Below are 20,607 nucleotides of genomic sequence, written 5' to 3' on the forward strand. Positions count from 1 at the left end.
AGCAGCTAAAGCAACAGGGGCTGGGGGCCAGGCAAGTCCTCACCCTGCAGCATAAGGCCCTGAGCCCAGGCAGGAGCCTGGAGCTGTGAGAGGCATAAAGGAGAGCCAGAAGAACACCACACAAGCGAAGTTACAATTACTAAAATACCAGTTCGCATTTATTCTCCCAATTATGCAGTTGGGTTTACTGCTGCCAAGTCCACGACCGAGGCAGACTCGAAGGCGGCGATACCAGCAGAGCTGGGCTCACGTCCCGGGAGGAGAGCTGCTGGCAGCAGCTGAGCCCAGCTCTGCTCACAGACAGGGCCAGAACTGCCCGGGCAAGTCTGTAACACTGCTGTGTGCTGCCTGCACGGCCAAGGAGAGCAGGCAAAACACACCAAGGGCCTGGCACACCCTACACGTGAGCTGTGAGTGGCACCTCCTGCTTCTGTGGCACCTGCCCAGAGCTGGGGAAAGAGAGTGAACACCACAGCAATGCCCATGGGAAAGGCAAAACCAGGGAGCTCAGTACAAAACAGGGCGACGCAGGGAGCAACACGAACACCTGGCCCACGGAGAGCAGCAGGTACTGAAGGCACTGGCCCCTCATGACCCTGGAATGTCGCAGGGACACCCTGTGAGCATGGGTGGCAGCTCTGGTGCAAAGGGTTCAGGACAGGTAGTGGCAGCACGAGGTGCTGCCTGGGCTGTCTGTCCCTCCCCGGGCAGGGCAGCGGGTGCCGGTGCCAGCGGGGCCGCTCACAGCAGCGGGCAGCCTCTGCGCTTCTTGTTCTTGCGGACCTGCAGGCCAGCACGGGTGGCCATCTCGAACACCTCCCGCACCCCCTCCTTCGTCTTGGCCGAGCACTCAAGGTAGCCAAAGGCATTGATCCTGTTGGCCATGTCCCTCCCCTCCTCTGGCTTCACCGGCTCCTAGGAAGCAGTAAAAACAGGGTTTGGAAACATTGCCGGAACACAACAGCAACTGCCCTTGGGGCATCCAGCCCCCGTCCAGCCAGGATCTGGTATGGGCAGATACCCATATCTGGTATGGGCTTGCTGGCTGGGGGACCCAGGGCTGTCCCCACCTGCTTCATCTTGGCCAGCTCCCGCCGCGTGTGCTCGTCGTTCCGCAGGTCCTTCTTGTTCCCCACCAGGATGATGGGCACATTGGGGCAGAAGTGCTTCACCTCCGGCGTCCACTTCTCAGGGATGTTCTCTACAACAAGCACACATGGAATCCTATGAGCTGAGGGGCTGCTACCCCACAGCTTCCTCACAGAAACCAGCCCCAAGCTTTTCCCGTTGGAGCAGGGAGAGCTCCCAGAGCACCCCCCTCTCCCACCACCTCCTCCCAGTCAGCAAGTTGCCAGCATTCCTCTGAAGTGCACACAAGGTCGGGGGATGAAGGGAAGGCTCTGGCATCCTCGAGGGGCAGCATGGGGGCTTCCCAGACCCTAGGGGTTTCAGCAGCAGCACCGAGTCCTGGGGACCCCCCCGGTCCCTACCGAGGCTATCCGGGCTGTCAATGGAAAAGCACATGAGGATTACGTCTGTGTCCGGGTACGAGAGGGGCCGCAGCCTGTCATAGTCCTCCTGTCCTGCCGTGTCCCACAGGGCCAGCTCAACCTGCGGGGGGAAAAGGGCATGGTTTAAGCCAGGAGTGATAGGTTTATCTTCCTCAGGTATAGCTCTGCTCTTCCTCAAACTGGGACAGGCTCAGGATGACCCAGAAATGCTGGAGCCATGGGCTCCTCTGCGCGCTGCAGGTGCATCCGAGCACACAGAGCAATCCCAGCAACAGCACTGGGCTGGCACTGCCAGCGTGGGACATGGAGCGAGGGGACGGGAATGGCCCTTACCTGCTTCCCATCCACCTCTATGTCAGCAATGTAGTTCTCAAACACGGTGGGCACGTAGACCTCAGGGAACTGGTCTTTGCTGAATACGATCAGCAGACACGTCTTTCCGCAGGCACCATCTCCCACAATCACCAGCTTCTTCCTGATGGCTGCCATCGCTGCAGGGACACCAGCAGATGAGCAGGACAGAGCAGCACAGGCAGTTCATGCTCCTGGCCCCCCAAATTCCTGTGCACAACAGCCTGGGAGATCCCAGACACAAGCACCTGGGCACATCCCACTGTGAGAAGCCAGTGATTGACAGGACAGAAGGTCACCCAACCCTCTGCCAGACACCCCTCCAGCTCCCACACCCCTCAGCTCATGGGCACCACAAGAACTGGCCTGATTGGAATCATTTACACCTAGCACTGCTGCTGTGGCTGGGAGAACCATCCCAGCTGTGGTCAGTGCTGCTGGCTGCACACAGGGACCTTGTGGGAGCTGACAAACCACTCTGCCTTCCCCAGACATCCAACCCTCCCTGGTTTTGCTGTGCTACCACCCAGGTAACCAGGATTTTAGACAATCTCAGAGTTGCACGCATATGCTGGGTTTATTTTAAATTATAAATTATTCAGGGCAGAAACTGTGCTTTGGATTTCACTCCAGCACGCTCACCAGACTCCAAATAATCTGATCAGCAGCTGGAGCACACCAAGCCAAGCTCTTGGAGGTCTGGGCAAGCAGGACCTGTGTGCCTGGCACCCACCACCGGGCTGGCCCCATCCCAGCCTGTCTGAAAAAGGAGCCTTTGCCATGGAACTAAGAGAGCCGACGCTGACACTGGCAGTGGGAGAAGTGCCAGTCATCACTCAGCAAACAGAGCTGAAACCCCACGACAAAGCAGGCAGCTTTCTGCCCCACGGGAAAAGGATGCAGTTCTGCAAGGAAAACTATGCTTTTGCATCCCTCACTTTCAAAAGGGGTTTACAGATGAGCCTGGGAACCGGCCAGGACAATGCCACAAAGTGCCTGGCACAGCATCTGAATGAGGCATGAGAAAATCAGCCATAGTAGGACCACATCCCTCCCCAGCCTTGTGACCAAAATCTCTTTTCCATCCCCAGATTCCCAGTCCAAAGAGCCTGTCCTACTCCTTACATGCCTTCAGCACATTACCAACCCCCTGTCCCTGCAGAGATCCTGGGAATGACGCAGGTTGACGTGTCAGGGTTTAATCCCTGAAAATTCACACTGCTCTGGGGAAAATTACAGGTGACCAAGAAACCTCTCCTGGAGGCAGGGATGTTCCATGCTTTCCCCCTCAGCCCTATCCCTTCTCCAAACCCTCTGCCCAGGCAGCAGGGTGGGAAGGAGCCGTTCATGCTGGAAGCCTGGGGAAGGGTCACAGGAAATAACCCTGTGGGAAGGACACACACACCAATGTTGATGCACTGAGCTGCAAGCACTGGGAGTGGATCATGCTGGGATCACTCCAGGATCACTGTGATCACCTTGGGAAGGCCAGAATATCACAAGCCTGGCCTTTAACCAGGGCACTCATACTAAGCCTTAACAAAGGCCAGGAATCTGTCCTTGCCCCAGTGATCCTACCCTCACCCTATGCCAACAGAAAAGGAAGGAAAAGGGTAAAGCAGGAGTCCGGCTGCATCATAATTAGCTGCAAGTGAAGGATTAAGAAATGAGCCTGAATGGCTGACTGGCATTCCAAAGGCAGGCTGCAGACCTGCTTGTCTCATTGATGTGCCTGGCAGGTCACCCCTGTCACACAAACCCCCGGGAACCACCCCAGGTTCACAAATCACAGTGCCCAATGGTTTGGGCAAAAGAGAGAGAGTTTTCACCCATCCCCAGACCAGACCGTGCTGTAGCCATGGATCTTTGTAGGCTCCAAGCATTTTGGCTCACAAGCTGAGGCAGGAATGGTTCATGGCTGCTGAGTGCTCTTGAGCTGTTAATAAAAATAGAAAGCTGGCACTTGTAAGGTGAGAAGAGTGAGAATCAAGGGCTGCATCCGGGAGATGGGACGTTCCTCAGCTGGGATCCTTGGTGTCAGGCTCACATCCCAGTGGAGCAGCATGTCTACAGGAAGGTGAGCACATTCGTGCAACACTGAAGTCAGAGAAAAAAAGAAAAAGGTTCTCCAAAGGGTCCCTTTTAGGAACCAGGGGCACTTTTTAGGGAGGCGAGTGCTGAGCATGGCGGGGAAAACAGCTCCCATCCCTATTCCTCATGCCCTGCTGCTCCTTCCTGCCCAGCTGGTCCAGACAAACCCACAGTCTCACTGAATCATTAAGGCTGCAAAAGGCCTCCAAGATGTTCAAGTCCAACCCTTGCTGCAAACCATCCTTCTTGTCTGACCAAAGGCTCGTCCTCTCTCCAGCAACATGTCCACAGCACAGAAAACAGAGAGCTCAGGGAGAAAAAAGCCTGTTTACTTGGACACAAAGCTTCTTTGCCCACAGCAAAACATGATATGCTGCTTTGTGACTCCCTATCTCCAAGAGGAAAGGCGGTTTGGGCCGTGCCAGTATCTAACCCACAGCACAGGCAGATGACAACATCTGCAGCCTAAGGAGCAGGAGATGCCCAAGGACATAAACAGCCGCTCCCAGGTGGACACCAGGATCTGTCCGTGCCCAGGCTGCAGACACTGGATTGAAACCAAAACCAACCGGAGTGGCACTGCTCCTGCCCGAATGCTGCCCTGCCCTGCAGGGGGAACGGCAGCTGCCCCAATGTGAGCACAGTCCCCACGCCCAGAGCTGCTTCCCACGGCCTCCAGCGTCCTCCCTGACCCGGGACGGCTCCGGGCCCCAGCAGCTCCCGAGCCCGGCGTGACGCCGAGTGGTGACTCAGAGGGCAGAGGCACTGTCCCCACCCAAAATCTCAGCACAATTCATTCCATTACTCAGGAGAGCCATCCAGAAATAGCCCATTACTAATCCAGAGCTGGTGTGCAAAGGCGAGCAGGGCAATGAGGCTGGGAGAGCTGTGAGCCTGAGGGGTCGGCTGGGTGCCCCAGTCCGTGCCCTGGACCCAGCAGCTGGCACAGCACCAATACCAGATGCCAGCGGCTGTCTGTTCCAGGAGAGATGAGCTTCTTTGCCAGGGGATGCTCTTGTTGCTCAGCAGGATGGGGCCAGACCCCAGGATGAGGATTCTGATGCAAAGGTCTTTGCACTGTTGCCAGATTATGAGCAGATAAAAAGAGTGGAAAACATGAAGACAACTTCATAAAGACAAACAGGACAATCCCAAGTACAAATGCAGAAGAATTAAGTGGGAGCAGCCCTGAGAGGAAAGACTTGGGGGTGCTGGTGGATGAGAAGCTCAACATGACAGCAGCATTCACTGGCAGCCCAGAAACACCCCCGTGTGCAGGGCTGATCCCTCAGCGTGGGCAGCAAGGGAGGGGGAATTCTGCCCCTCTGCCCCACTCAGGTGAGACCCCACCTGCAGAGCTGCCTCCAGCCCTGGGGTCCCTGACACAGGGAGAACACAGAGCTGCTGGAACGAGGCGAGGAGCTGGAGCCCCTCTGCTCTGGAGCCAGCCTGGAGAGCTGGGGGTGTTCAGCCTGGGGAAAAGAAGGCACTTGGGAGACCTCAGACCCCCTTCCAGAAGAAATTATTCCCTGAGAGGATGCTGAGGCCCTGGCACAGGCTGCCCAGAGAAGCTGTGGCTGCCCTATCTTTGGAAGTGTCCCAGGCCAGGTTGCGTGGGGCTGGGAGCAGCCTGGGACAGTGGAAGGTGTCCCTGCCATGGCAGGGGGTGAAACTTTAAGGATGAGCTTTAAGGTCCCTTCCAACCCAAACCATTTTGGGATTCTATGATAATCTGAGGACAGCTTTACTGCAAGTGCCACCAGGCCAAATGATTAAAAGCACACAGTCACCCACAACAACAGACATGGGAGCTGAGATTTTAAAGTCTGCAAAGTGCCAACCACCCCAAAACACAGCCAGCGCTGCCCAGACCACGCTGGCAATCCAAACTGGCAGCTCTTGGGTGCGAGCAGCACTCGCAGGGCCCCGCTGGAAATGCCTCCTGCTCATCCATGGAGAAAACAAAAGGGAGCAGCAACTGTGTGCCAGCATTTCCCACTGCCCAACCCCACAGGGCTCCTGTGCCCATCCCTGCACCTGCTGCTGCAGGCAGGCTGGGCCCACACGGGCATGGCTGTGGGTTTAAACTGTGCCACCACTGCCAGCACCAGCCAAATCCTGAGCAAGCATCTCCTTCAGCTCACCAAAAAGCTGCAACATGACCCCAAATTGCTCTGTTCTACTTTCCATGCAACTGTTCTAAAGCCATCACCATAAAATCAGCCAGCTCCAGGGCAGCCCTTGTGTTGCTGGTCTCTCCCAGCTTTGTGCCTCAAAATATGAAGTTCCTGCTGAGCAGGATATAGGGAATTCCTCTGGCAGCAGGATGTGTCCATCATCCAGTGTCTGCTATGGGGACTCAGGAATAGCAGAGAAAGATGTTAATGCTTTGAAGGACTCCAAACAGGGACAGAAATCTTTCAACAAACCTCCTTGGCCAGACTCGAATTCCTAGAGGTAACAGAGGGGTTTTGTTCTAAAGCAGAAATTCCCAAGCACTGCTGATGGCCCCACCCTGGTCAGACCGGTCACACCAGGGATCACAGCCCTGGCCAGAGGGACAGCTCTGAATCTGGGCAGGGCTGGGGGGGAAAGAGCTGTGCTGGGAGCAGCCCCTTGGCAGGGACACCCTCAACAGGGATACCCCCAGTGCCATGGGGCAGTTCCACTGCAGAAATGGTTTTAGCAGTTTGGACTCACTGGTACAATAATAAAGTAAGTAAACTTCCAAACTAAAGTCCCACAGGAATGCCCACTGTGGGGAATTTCATTTGCTGGGACACCTAAGCCATGGCCAAGGCAGTGCAGGACAAGCGTCTCGGCCACTGTTGCAAGCACCAGAGGGACTCTTACTACAGAATCATAGAATCATTAACGTTGAAAGGCAGAAAAAAATTCCAAAAAAGGCTGGAAGCAAACAGTGATGCTAAGGGAAGTGCAATGGGCAGGGCAGAGCGTGGGTTCCTGGGTGGATCGCAGCTCAAGACCATCCAAGTGGCGCTGGCTTTGGCAAAGCAGCATCTGTAATTTCACACTCATCCATCCCCTGGGCTGGCCCAGCTGTGCTGTTTGTGCAGCGCAAACCAGCCCTCAGTCCTCATCCCTTATCCCTCATCCCTCAGTCCTCAGTCCTCATCCCTCAGCCCTCATCCCTCATCTCTTCAGCCCTCACCCAGCCCTCACCAAGGCCAACAGCCATCGCTGACACCCCGGGCTGAACCCACACCCACCCGTGCCACCGCTGCCCACTGCTCCCAGCCTCCTGGCTTGCCTGCCATCCCGCCTGCCTCTGCTGCCTAAACTACCCAGCTCCAAGGAAAATGTCTGTATTTACCACTGAGAGAACTGCCTGAAACCTTCCTCAGACCTCTAGACCTCCTGTATCCAAACAGGTGATTGTCAAAATAGGAGCTCAACCCAGCGCTCAAGTTTAGACCTTACCCATTTTTTTTGGAGATATTCTTTGGGCACAACCAGGCAGGCTGGGCTTAACACACGCTCCAGTGGCAAAGGGCAACTGTCCAGACCCAGACCCGGAGCAGAGTGTCCAGGCTGGCTCGTTTTCATTGCTAAATCCCACAAAAAACATCCACAAGCAAAACAGAGAAAGGCACTTGGAACAGAAGAATTTGAAAGCCTAAATAAAGCTCAAACCACAAGTGTTTGAGCACTGAGGGAAAAGCTGCCTGCCCTTACCTCCTTTTCCAAAGGACATCATGCCATGTTCTTATTTTACCTCCTGCAGTAGTGACAGCCTTCCCAGCCTCACGGTAGCACAAGGGTCTTGCTGAAAGCTCCAAATAACATGCCACAATCTCAGCAGATGCCTGTGCTTGTGCAACGCCTGCCTGCCCCAGTGCCGATCAGTGTTTGCTAATACAATTCCTTACTTTTCATGTCAATACGCCTCTCCAGTGCAAACGGCAAGTTGGGAGGTGAGCCTGGTTAAACGCTCCTGATAACCTGTTGGAAGACAGTGACTTGGCTTATTTTCCACTTACACGTTTCCCCGCAGAAGCTGTAGCTGTCAGGAGCCTGGATGCAAGTGAAAGTCCACAAAATCTCATGCAGTCTCTACCTGAGCTGAGGAGCTGGACATAAACTGAAACTGTTTGGACACCAAAAGCACTTGGCAAAATAGAAACAAAATGCAACTGGTCCCCGTGACACACAGCCAGCCAATCCACCACCTCCAGTCTCCAGTTTCCCCTGGAACACTTTCCCAGGGATGTTGGCTTGGGGGGCTCAGCCAGGCCCCTGCTCCCAGCCCACCCCACGCAGATGGAAGCCGGGGATCACACTCCCATTCCCCAGGGGTGCTGAGAGGCTGGGGCTGGGTTTGGGGAGGTTGGCGGCCACTGAGAGACTTGGCTGCCAGACTTCTAGCACTGGAAAAGGCCACGCAGTCATGCTTTTGGAATGCTCCCCTGCTCCTAAGACATTACACAATTATTTCCCCTCCCCACAAACCCCCCTAATATAAATGTTTAAGAATGAGCTCAGCAGTAAGGAAAGGGAACTTTTTTCCCTCTTGCTGAAGAAAACACAGAGTGGCCACTCCAGGGGCAAGGCTGTACATGGGGACACTGCTGGAGGGGGGCTTGTGGGGAGGGATGTGGGATGGGGCAGCAGCCCCCAGGCTCTCTTCCCAGGTCAGACACTGCCTGGGAGACAACTGCAAGTTGGGACCCACAGCCCAAGGCCACCCTCAAGGAATGACAACCTGCAGTAACTGAGGCGCAGCTCACCCCTCACCACACCCAGGGACCCCCACCCCACCCTAGGCACACCCACCCCACCCTGTTCTGCTGCACCCCACCCAGCAGCCCTGCTGGGCCACCCACCCTATGCCCCATTGCCCCACCCCTGCACTGACCCCACACCCCAGTAACCCCACCTTTGAGCCCACACTTTACCAGAATCAGTAGCCGCACATCCCACTAGTAACCCCAGATCTCAATCCCTCCAAACTCTACGAGTAAACCCTGATCCCAGCTCCCCCAAGCCCCAGCAGTATCCACAAAGCCTGTTTCTCCAGACTCCACCAGTAACTTAGACTCCATCACAACCAGTAATCCAGACCTCAGTTCCCCCAGACCCCAGCTCTGGCCCCACTCCCTACCAGTATCCCCCATCCCACCAGTATCCCCACTGCCCAGCTGCCCCCGTCCAGCACGGACCGCAGCCCCCGAGCCCCCAGCAGTGCCCCAGAGCCGCACCTCTCTCCGCCGCTGCCCCGTCCCGCTCCCCTCTCCGGCTCCGTCCCCGGCCTCGCCGCGCGGCTCCGGGCACCGCCCCGTCCGGGGCCACCCGCCGAGGGCGGAGCGGGTGCGCGGGGCCGTGCCGGGCCGTGCGGGGCTGTGCCGTGATGGGCTGTGCCGGGCGGAGCTGTGCCGAGCCGTGCGGGGCTGTGCCGAGCCGTGCGGGGCTGTGCGGAGCTGTGCTGAGTCGTGCGGGGCTGTGCCGAGCCGTGCGGGGCTGTGCGGAGCTGTGCCGAGCCGTGCGGGGCTGTGCCGAGCCGTGCGGAGCTGTGCCGTGCGGGGCTGTGCGGAGCTGTGCCGAGCCGTGCGGGGCTGTGCGGGGCTGTGCCGAGCCGTGCGGGGCTGTGCCGAGCCGTGCGGAGCTGTGCCGTGCGGGGCTGTGCCGTGCGGGGCTGTGCCGTGATGGGCTGTGCCGTGATGGGCTGTGATGTGCGGGGCTGTGCCGTGCGGGGCTGTGCCGTGATGGGCTGTGCCGTGCGGGGCTGTGCCGGGCCGTGCGGGGCTGTGCCGTGATGGGCTGTGCCGGGCGGAGCTGTGCCGAGCCGTGCGGGGCTGTGCGGAGCTGTGCCGAGCCGTGCGGGGCTGTGCCGTGCGGGGCTGTGCCGTGCAGGGCTGTGCCGTGCGGGGCTGTGCCGTGCGGGGCTGTGCCGTGATGGGCTGTGCCGTGCGGGGCTGTGCCGTGCGGGGCTGTGCCGCGATGGGCTGTGCCGCGATGGGCTGTGCCGTGCGGGGCTGTGCCGTGATGGGCTGTGCCATGCGGGGCTGTGCCGTGATGGGCTGTGCCATGCGGGGCTGTGCCGAGCCGTGCGGGGCTGTGCCGTGCGGGGCTGTGCCGTGCGGGGCTGTGCCGTGCAGGGCTGTGCCGAGCCGTGCGGGGCTGTGCCGAGCCGAGCCCTTTCCAGCGCTGCCGCCGCCCGGCTCCGGGACACCCCGAAGCCCCCGGTGTTTCCCCGCGGAGCCCGTGGGCGCCCCGAGGGCGTTTTACCGGTTGAGGTTCCCGAGGCCAAGTGGGGAGGGGGCGACCCCAGCTGCCGGGAGGGGCTGAGCTGCTGCCCTCAAACGCCCCCGTGGCAGGTAAGAGCAGCAGCAAAGGCCACTTCCCACAGCGACAGGCACAGAGGTGGCTGAGGGACATGCCTTGTCCCCAGGGTCCCCTCCAAGGGGCGCTGGCAGAGGGGGGCTCTGACGTGCCGCGCCCCGCATTAAGGTGACCCCAGTGCCACTGGTGGGGCTCCGGTCCCCGTGCCCACCATGGGCTGTCGAGGGGGACCAGGCGGCTGCTCCCCCCAAGACATCCAGCTGCAGGGCAGAGTTCCCGTCCGTCAGCCAGGGAAAGGCAGCCCCAGGAGCCTGGCCCAGACCCAGGCTCATAAACCGCTGCTATTTTAAGGACTTGCAGACTATTTTTCTTTATTTATCAAGCCCCAGGCGAGGAGTTGGTTCCAAAGGAAATGTTTCCTTAGTAAAAAAGGGAACCACAGAGGAAGCTTTAAATGCAGCAGCCACAGCCTCCTTGTCTTATCCAGCAGCCGGGCAGTGACCTGGAAAAGCAGAGCCAGTTCTCAGCCACCAGCATGAAAAGGAATGTGCCAGGGGAACGGGGCTGTGCAAACAAGTGTGAAGAGAGCATCAGGAGTATCAGGGGTACCAGGTGGCCGTCAGAGGGTGGGGATGGCTGTTTCCGGCAGGCAGCCCACCCTCGAGGCAGAAGTAGCTGCTGTTTGAGTGCCTGAACTCCCGGAGAGGGATAGTCACATTCCTCAGAGCCACAGCCTGCCCCACTCCCTCCCCCGCAGACAGGAAAACCATGAGCCTTTTCTCCCTTCCATTCCGTGTGTGATGTTCTTGTTCCCACCAGACTGGCCATTGCTGCTGCCTCCCAGCCAGACCCAGGGATCCGAATCCCGCGGCAGCACCATGCTGAGCCTGGCAGCACACCAGCGGTTCCCACTGCCCACGGGAGCTGGGTGGACGCTGCATGGGCTCTGACCATGCCAAGGGCAGATGGACAGCAGCATACATGGCTCTGCGCAGGCCTGTTTGCCTGCCTACATAAATTAATCAGGGCTAATTGGCTTTTCACTAAGGCTTCTTTGCAGGAGCCCTGCAAAGAAAGACTTTGAAGTAGGACTGTGAGTGGCAAAATCTTTATTTAAACGCACAGTGCTACACAAGGACAGGCTCCCGGCCCCAGCACCACTCCCTTCAGCATGGATGCCAACAGGTTCAAATCTTGTGCATAACTTTCACTTTCCATTGTGTGCACCCAGTTTATTTACATCTCACTGGTTACAGGACACAAACAACATTCACTAGAGGTGACACTTGACAAAAGCTGGCTGCACCCAGTGACAGGACACAAACTACTGGTGCCACAGAGCCCTTTCCAAACAAGGAACTATGGCTCAGCTCCCCCCATCCCCACACTGCAGGATGGGACAATCCCTCACAGTTTAGGACTCTGCAGAGGTCTGGGAAATGGATGCTCTGGGTTAGAGACGTGTGTGATGCAAAAATCCAGTGTAGAGATCAACTGCTCAGCTCCCCTCTGCACCAGTTCTGAGATCATTAAGGAAAACATGGGAGCTGTCTTTCCCTGCCCTGGTCACACCAAGCTGCTTTTACTGTGGGTTCCAGCCCTGGGCTAAGCAGATCCAGTGCAGTTAAGCTGTTAAGCTCACCTGAATAGGGCTGCTCTGTGTAAGGCTGCTAACTCAGAATCACTTCAAAATACAGACATACATTCATGGACTCTCCACACCAAGAAAGGATTTAGAAATTTTCCAGCTCAGCTCTCTAGTTAATAAAGAATTGGCTCCAGAAGCACTGCAGCGACTCAAGGCATGAGAAGATGGGGGTAGAACCTCTGGCACAGCCAGTGCTGGTGCAATTGCTTATCCCTCCTCAGGGCTCTGGGTGCATGGCAGAGCTTGGTCACTGCTCCAGTCTCCCAGACTGGAGACTGAGACGAAGTCCATGACAGAATGAAGGTGTGAGGGGGTGAAAATTGGGAGCACAAGGCTGGGATGGGCATTGTTGGGCCACAACTGGACTCGTGCCAGGCTTAGCATTGCCCAGCTGCCTGTGGGACTTTACTCCCAGTCACATCCCATCTGAGCCCCAGCTCCCACCTCCAACAGCAGCTTCAGTGTCACTGGCCAAAGCATCACAGGGCAGGAGACTGGGGGTGACTGCAGCAGGTATGAGTGCCCCAGCGGCCCCATGGCTGTCACACAGGGCTGCAGTCAGCATAGGCATGGCAAGAGGCAAAGGATGTGCTGAGGAGCCAAGGAGCCTTCAGGCTTTTCACAGCATTGAGAAAGTAGCAGCATAAAAACATCCCTCAACCCCAGTGTTCACACTCTATCCAAGGCCTCTCCATCTCCACCTGGGACAGGGATGCAAGCAGGTGGAGGGGGATGCTCTGGACAGCAGCACAGACTGAGGCTCCAGGTTTCTCACTCTTCTTGCAGTTGGCTCAAAAAACAAGTGCTTAGAGGAGGCGTGGCCCTGAGGCAGCCTTAGTGTCCCACTCCACAGTGTTTCCATCCAGGCAAGGTGAGCCCTGCTGCCCCAGGCTCATTCAGCATCACGTGTAGTTGCCGGGGCCACCCAGGGGGATCACAAAAACAGAGATGTCATCACCAGAGCCCAGCTTGTCATTGGCCAGCCGCCAGCCACGCTCCTTCAGCACCCCCCGTGACCGCACCACCAGCTCCTGGGCCACCATGGTGTACCTGGAGGCACAGCAGAGTACGGCTCAGCAGTGACCCCAGACCCCCTGATGCAGCATCCTGGCAAGGAGGAAGAAGCTAGAGCAGCTAAAGCTGCAGGAAAGGGTCCCCTGGAGAGATCCGGGCTCAGATAGGCACATCCAGGGGAGCAATGCACTCTGTGGAGCCCAGAGGGATGCGTGGCCACAACGCTGCTCCGAGGAGCCAGGCCAAGGGGAGGTGGTAGAGTGCACAACATGCCCGTCCCCCTGTCCACTTGCAGCTCACCTGCACGGGTCGTTGGGCTCATAGCTCGTCAGCACCTCCATCACCACAGCAGCCACCTCCTTGTCATTGGTGACATCCCAGAGCCCGTCGGTGCCCAGCACCAGAACATCGTCAGGGCAGTGCTCATACTGCGTGAGGTCATAAACCCTGACCTGGCAGGCAACAGGGCAAGAAGCAAGGGTGAGCGGCAGAGGAGGCTCCTGCTGCCCTGGGCATATCATGGATCTGGTCCTGCCGAGTGGCTCTGGCTATTGCAGGGACCCCTGGGTGCAAAGCGGCTGGCAGCCAGGCTTACCTCTGGGAAGCAGGACAGGAAAGGCTTGATGTGGATGTTGGAGCTGAACACCTTGAGGTCGTGGTCTCCCAGGCCTCGCGTGACCCCAATTGTGGCCATCATCCGAGCCTGGAGAATGGTGGAATCAAAAGAGAACTTTAAGCAGCTTTATCTCCAGTTCCATTCCCAGCTGAGAATTGGTGATGACAGCACTACCAAAAATGAGCTGAAATCCCCCAAAACAGTGAGAGCAGGCAGGAAACAACCCCTGCCAAGCTTCTGCCACAGTACTTTACCTTTTTGCCTTCCCCAAAGATAAGTGGAAACTTCAGGTCATCCTCTTCTATCTTTTTGTAAGCCCTGGTTAAAATAAGCCAGAGACAAGGTGTCAGCAGGTGAAGCTTCCAGCACCTCTGCTGACCACTTGGGACCTGGGTACCCAGTGTGCCAGAGCCCCCTGCCCCGTGGGATGGGGTGCCAGAGATGAGCAGCCACCGCAGCAGGACCCCAGTGCCACCGGCGGGTTGGGGGTTACCAGCCATTCATGTTCTGGTCCCTGTAGAGCATCTTCTTCCCCAGCTCCTTGGGCTGGATCCTGCGGGGGAACTCCAGGTGGGTGAACTCCTTCCCCAGCAGCTCAGGCCTTAGCAATGCCTGCAGAAAGGAGTGTTGGCTCAGGCACAGGGCTGGGAGAGCAGGATCTGTGGATCCAGCCCTGCCCAGATCAGGATCCACCATCCACCGGGACTTCGGCTACAACATTCCGTGGTGGGATAACCACGGCTGCTTGGAGCCGCTTGAACAGATGCTGGTAAAGCAGCTTCAAACCACCCACCTGTGCTAAGCCAGAGGGGAAACTGGAGCTGAGGACAGACATGCCAGCACTCAGCAAGAAGGTGAAGCTTTTGCATAGAGAGTTTTGGGAAATAAAGATCTCCAAAAGGGATCAAACAATCAAACCCCCAAAAATTCCAAGAGAAGCTAGAATTTACCCAGAAGGAGTCATAGCTGCAAACCTCCCAGGATCCCAGGCTCAGTGCAGGACATGGCACTCACCCAAGGAAAAGAGTGATGGGTCCTTTCTGAAAGTGTCCCAGCTGTGACCGTGACAAGGGACAAGCAGCAGCACAGAGCCCTACCCAGGGCAGCACCAAGCCCTCGTGGAGCACAGTGTGGAGGGGACCGGGAACAGGGAGTGTTGGAAAATGGTGAAGGGGAAAGAAAAGCAGGAAGAGAAGAGGAGATCCCTTGGGAAGATGGGATGGCAGGGGGTTGGGGCAGAGGCATGGAGACCCCCAACCCACTCTGGGGGAGCCCTGACCACAGCCTGAGCATCACGTGGCAGAGCAGCATGTGCCTGTGCCCAGCCTGTGCCCTGCCCCTCGCAGCCAGCTGAGGAGGATTCTGATCACAGCAGTTTCCTCCTCTCGGTCATTCAAAAATAGATTCAAGAAAAAACACCTCAGTGTTTTTCCAAGTACATTGCAAGCCAGGAAATTTCATCCAGCAAGACCTTCTCCAACACAAACTCCTCCTCCCCTGTGCTGCCCTCAGAGAGGTCTTTATAAGCTTAAAGAGTCTCCCTGGGTGGCACCAGGGGGTTCATCCAGGAGAGGGACAAGGAGCTTCCAGGGCGAAAGACAGAGACCCGTTGGCACACATCAGCTGTGGCTCTCTGGGGAGCAGCCAGGGAAGAAAGTAGGACTCGGCAGGAGCACTGCAGCTCCCCTGACACTGAAAGGGAGCACAGCGGATGGAGGGAGCGAAGCTGCACTCCTCCAGGTCACAGCAGCCCAGGCAGGGGATGCTCCCTGTTCCCTGGACAGCAACAGGACCAGATGGACCAAACTGGCTCCATGCAAACGTACCAATCCAGCCCCATGCCAAAAGCCTGGGCTCTCCATGTCCCAGCTCTGCCAGTGTCACCGTCACAGACCCTCACACTGAGCCCACAGCAAACCAGGGCTCTGCCAGCCACAAGATGCCCCCGTGCCAGCTCCCTGCATCCCAGTGCCTCTTCCCATCCCAGGAAGCAGTCTGGGATGGACAAGTGCCAACAGCAGGTCCCAGCCATGGGGCTGCCCTTGGGTCCAGAACCCCACCATGGCAGCAGTCCAGCAGGCAGCACAGGGGACTGGGAAGAGGCCATGAGGTGTTTCAGCAGGAATGAGGTTAGAAGAAATGTCTTTCTTACTAAAAACTGCAGCCTCTGCCTCTCTGTCTCTGGAGTAAACTCCCTGGACATTGGAATGATTTCCCCATTACGGATGATAATGGCCCTGCAATGAAACATGGAAGGATGAGATTAGAGAGAAGGAGACTTGGCAGAGGAACTGAGCCTGGCTCTCCAGGGCTGATTCCCAGGAGTGGTGCAAACCCTTCCCCTCTGCTGCCCACCCCTTTCCCAGCCTGAGGTGGGGGCTGCTTCCTGGATTCACTGCTCCCCCTGGCAGGGCATGGCATCTCTCCCTCCTGTGCAGGAGAGGGGCAGGAAGGAAGGGGAAATGGGAGAGAAACATGGGGCAGAGGGGAGTGAAGCAGACCAAATCAAAGGACAGAATATGGTTAGAAAAGCAGCACAAAGACTCCCTTTAGAGGGGAGCTGCACACAGTAGGGACAGAAATTGCCTGCAGCAGAATTACATGTGCCCATCCCACAGCAGCACTGTGACTTGCTGCTGGGTCTGCTCTTACAGTTTAATGTCTCAAGAAAACATAAAGGTCTGATTATGAGATGTTTCTGGATGTCATGGTAGGCCCAAGGATCTCCAACACTGGCAGCTGTGAGTCTCCCCCAACAATGTAAGGCCAGGCTGAGTTCAGCTCTGGCAGTGGCTGTTACTCAGAGGCACAGTTACAGCCTCAGGACTCTGCATGCTGACATCCTGCCTGGCCGGTGCCTGGCTGCTGCTGCCATGGAGGGGGACCTGCACCCAAAACAAGGGATCTCCTTCTTCTCTGTCCCAGAGCTGGAAGCACATCCAGGCTCAGAAAATTGACCAGAGCCTGTATTTGCTGGTCTGACACTGCTGAGGACAAGGTAACCTGCAGTAAATACTCAGAGCAACTGTAGCTGCCCCATTCTTGGAAATGTTCAAGGCCAGGTCAGACAGGGCTTGGGACAACCTGGTCTAGTGGAAGGTGTCTGCAAATGGCAGGGGGTGGAACAAGATGAGCTTTAAGGTGCTTTCCTACCCAAACCATTCTTTGATCCCATGATAAATACAGGGCAATTCCAACCAGCTTCACCTGCAGTGTCACCTTTAATATAAGGTGGACCTTCCCATCTGCCATTGCTTGGGGGTGTGGGCACACACAGGTGCAGTTACAGTAGCCCACCCCTGGAAATACATACAGCAATTAAAGTTCTTGGGCTCCAAGCTCCCACTGCACATAGATTTGTGTCCTTCTCCTGAAACAGGTCTCTGCTATGAAGTGTACTCTAAAATTACTTCTTGCATATTTTTGAAAGCTTTGCTGAGTGCAATTTTCACTCTCCAACCTGCAGCCCAGGCCAGTGCCAGCAGCAGGGGCCAGGGTGTCCAGAGCCATCTGGGTAGCAGAGAGGATGTTGTTAGAAAAGAAGAGACCACATCCCAGATTTTGGGAGGCAATTCTACAGCCCTATCTGTGTACCTGGCAAACACAGAGATCACAGCAGAGTGCATTGTCACCGGGGCATGGAGCAGGCAGTCGATGACTGCCCAGCTCTGCCACCTTCACCCTCCCCTAGACAGGGATGGAGCTGGGTGTTCCTCACCAGCCATAACTCTGGCACCACCCCACTCTACTGGGGTGTCCCCAGTCACTGAGCAAAAGCTGAGGGCTGCCCTGTGGGGCTGTACCTGCTGTCACCAGCGTTGGCCACGTAGAACTTGCCCATGAGGTAGATGGCAGCCAGGGCGCAGCACCCCCCGGCCAGGTGCTGGGATGCCCGCTCCCGCTCGATCTGCTCGTCCTGGGGAGACAGAGAGGCTGCAGGGTAGGTGGGCAGCCCCACATACCACCTGGCTGCTCCAGCAGCACCTCAGCTCCAGGTGGGAAGCAGAGACCAGCCAGGGTACCTTTCCCCACACAGCCACTGAGTGGCTGTAGGACTTGAGGGGCCAGGGGTCTTGTGGGGCAGCCAGGGATGTGGCTTCACTGGGGCAGGAAAGAGCAAGACAGGAGGGGAGCAGGTGGGCCTCCTGGAACAAAGTGAGGCAGAGCCTTCTGCACCACACAGGCCTGGAGCCCAAAGCCTGTGCATTCTGAAAGCTCAAAATGCAGAGCATCACAGAGCCCTCTCTGAGATCATCATGCTTGGAGCCCTCCCTGCAGTTCCCTCCTTGCTGCAGAGCTGCCTTTTACCAGTGGGGTCAAGCTGATGCAGACACAGACAGCAAAGAGGTGCTCTCAGGGGATGCCCTAGAAGATCCCACAGGCAGAGGATCCTCACCATGTGCTTAAAGGCATTCTCAATGGCACCAATCACCAGGCTCTCATGGGACACTGCTTTCTCCAGGTGAAACCGTGGCACAGCATCGTTCAGAACCTCTCCACGGTCCTCTGTATAGGACATCTGGTTTGGATCTGCAGAACCAGTCTGTGCCTCGTGTGGGAGGCAGATGGGAGGTGGGGAGGGGTCCTGCAGGATCTCCACGAGGTCCCGGAGCTGCTCACAGATGTGCAGGTGGAGCCTCTCGGATGCCATGACAGCGGCACCACTGCCTGCATGGCCATCAAACAAGGCCCAGTAGTGGAAATAAAAACCTTTCCTGCCCTGCAGGGAGAAGAAGGAAGGTTAAATGAGCCTGCAAGGAAGCAGATGGCATGGACAATTCAGAGCAGCTGGGGCTACCAGCTGAGGACAGTGACACGAGTCTCACAGGTCTCAGTGCTGGCAGGAGCAATGCGGGCAGCTGCCCAAGGATGTCTGGACACAGCTGATCCCTGGCTGGAGCCCAGCCCTGCGTCAGACACCTCGTGCCTACAGCAGCCTCCAAACAGGAGGCACCTCAGGGCCAGCACAGCAGCCACCTCTGCAGCCCACCAGCGTACGTGGGCCACTGGTGTCCCTGGGCCAGCCCTGGTGTAGTCACACGGGGAGGGAGGATGGTAGGAGCAGGCAGAGAGAAGCACCACGAACCAAGGGATCCCCAGTGTGCACACATTTCTATGTGTCCCATCCCATGCCCTGGGCATCTTCCCTGTCATGTCCCTGCTTGTGAACCACCATGGCTCTCACCCCATCCAGGTCCTCGCTGCCTTCCCTGGATGACAGCCAGCCCCTTGGACTGGGCCTCTGCTCCACAAACACCACCTCACAGCATGCCTGGTCCTCATTGTGCTGGCTCTTCCCTGCATTTATCACCCTGCCAGGAGGAAAAAAGGTGTAAAGGCTCTTTCTTTCACATCAGAATAATTGCCTCAAAACCTGCATCAGCCTCAGATATACACCCCTGGGACACACAGAGAGAATCACATCTCACTCATGTCCCATCACCTCTTGGGGGGAGCAGGGAGCTCAGGGAAGGAGGAGAGAAGGTGATGATGATGAAACCAGCAGAAATTTTGCAAAAAGAGTCACACTGACTTTTCCCAGCCTGTGCTGACACAGCAGATTTCAGGTCTAGATTGCAGAACCTGATCACAGGAAGAAGCTGTAAACACAGCAGGGTGATTTTTCTTCGGGCAGACTTTCCAAGTGGTTTGCAGAAAGAACTCTTGGGACACCGAAAAGGGGATTTTTTCATTCTGGGTACTCCTACCCCACTATCTCCAGGGGGAAATCGACATCTCATAAAGCTCTCTAGGATATTGGGAAGATCAGATTGAGGAAGGGATGTGGGAGTGGGCCGACAGCAATAAGCAGCAAAAGCCTTCAAAGTGTGACGTTCCCGCCCGCTTTCAGTTAGGGCTGAAACTCGCAGCTAGTGAAAGAAGACGACAATCAGGTCCTTGAAGGGGAAGTCTCAAGTAGTCTCACTCCCAAGAAATCCCCAGCTCCCTGCTCCCCAGGCGTCCTGCCAGAGGCGCCGCAGCTCCCTCGCCCTCGGTACCCATCGGTGACAGCGGGTGTTGTGCAGAAAGCGCAGAAAACAAAACGGACAGAAGAGCCTGAACCCCGCGGGGATCGGTAGGAGCGCAGCCCCTCGCTGCTGCTCTCCCATCATGGGCACCCACAGCGCCCGCTCCTCGCTCCTCGCTGCTGCTGCTGCTGCTGCTGGACAAGGGACAGACGCAGCTCACCGCCCGCCGCGACCCACTTTCGTCCCCAAGGCTTCAGCCCTCCCCAGGCTGCAAACCGCCGCCCCGCTGCCGCGGCCGCTGCCGGCCCCGCTCACTCTGCGTATCCCGTGCTCCAGGGCAGGCGGCGGCGGCCGTCGCGGGGGCTCTGCACCGCCCGCCCCGTGTGGTCGTCGGCGCGGCGCAGCTCCTCGGGAGTCAGCTGGAGGAAGGCCGGCCGGCAGAACGCGGCTGGCGGCGGCGATCCCCGACCGGCCCCGGCTCCGGCCCCGCCGCCCCGGGGTTCTGCGGGGGGCTGCGCGCCCGGCCCCGCGCCCAGCCCCGCCGCCAGCTGCGCCACGGCGGTGCGCACTCGCAGCAGCATCCCGAGCCCGGCCGAGCGGGGCCAAACCGAGCCAAGCGGGGCCAAACCGAGCCGAGCCGAGCCCTCTGCCCCGCCCCGCCTCCCCCCCCCCCCCCCCGCCTCCCCCCCCCCCCCCCCGCCGCGGTACGGGGGGGGAAGCAGGCGCGGCAGCTCAGCGCCGCAGCGCGTACGCGCATCTCCCGCGGTCGGCGGAGAACGAGCCCTCCCGGGTAATGAACCCCCCCGCCGTTATCCTGCAGCCGGATGGAAGTGGAGGTCCAGATCTCCCGGCGAGGGACCTGCTCTGCCAGCCGGGAGCCCCGGGGACACGAACCATCCCGGCGCAGAAAATGCTCTGGGAAAGTCTTTTCCCGGCTGGAGGTGGGGCTGCGGGGGAACAGGCTGGCCCTGTCCACGCGTTTTGCCGACAGGTGAGTTTCCTAACTGGGTCGTCCCAAGATTCCAGCAGAGCCACCTACTCCGGGACAACATCCCCGTCCAGCGCCAGGCGCTCTGTCACCCCTGTCGCGCTCATCAGCCCACGCGC

At 57.8% G+C, this 20,607-nt stretch overlaps 2 protein-coding genes across 6 annotated transcripts; both read right to left on the reverse strand.

The window, feature by feature from the left end:
* Positions 1-130: 130 nt before the first annotated feature.
* On the reverse strand, positions 131-9,319 carry RHOC (ras homolog family member C). 5 transcript variants are annotated; one of them, XM_053964038.1, is made up of 7 exons: positions 9,173-9,319; positions 7,650-7,916; positions 7,395-7,522; positions 1,845-2,002; positions 1,491-1,611; positions 1,071-1,201; positions 131-915 (listed from the first exon to the last, which is right to left on the reverse strand). In XM_053964038.1, the coding sequence occupies exons 3-7, from the start codon at positions 7,396-7,398 to the stop codon at positions 742-744; spliced, it is 588 nt and encodes a 195-aa protein (XP_053820013.1). In that variant the 5' UTR covers positions 7,399-7,522; positions 7,650-7,916; positions 9,173-9,319; the 3' UTR covers positions 131-741. The 5 variants fall into 5 exon arrangements, with proteins under 5 accessions (XP_053820013.1, XP_053820014.1, XP_053820012.1 ...); XM_053964039.1 differs by lacking the exon at positions 7,395-7,522 and having other exon boundaries at positions 7,690-7,916; XM_053964037.1 differs by lacking the exon at positions 7,395-7,522 and having other exon boundaries at positions 7,844-7,916; positions 9,173-9,318.
* A 2,026-nt stretch (positions 9,320-11,345) lies between these two features.
* On the reverse strand, positions 11,346-20,081 carry PPM1J (protein phosphatase, Mg2+/Mn2+ dependent 1J). The gene is made up of 10 exons (XM_053963944.1): positions 19,816-20,081; positions 18,717-18,843; positions 17,928-18,251; positions 17,335-17,447; positions 15,684-15,768; positions 14,025-14,143; positions 13,786-13,849; positions 13,511-13,618; positions 13,216-13,367; positions 11,346-12,951 (listed from the first exon to the last, which is right to left on the reverse strand). The coding sequence occupies exons 1-10, from the start codon at positions 20,079-20,081 to the stop codon at positions 12,804-12,806; spliced, it is 1,506 nt and encodes a 501-aa protein (XP_053819919.1). The 3' UTR covers positions 11,346-12,803.
* Positions 20,082-20,607: the final 526 nt, after the last annotated feature.

This window comes from Vidua chalybeata, chromosome 24 (assembly GCF_026979565.1).
Source record: "Vidua chalybeata isolate OUT-0048 chromosome 24, bVidCha1 merged haplotype, whole genome shotgun sequence".
NCBI lineage: Eukaryota > Metazoa > Chordata > Aves > Passeriformes > Viduidae > Vidua > Vidua chalybeata.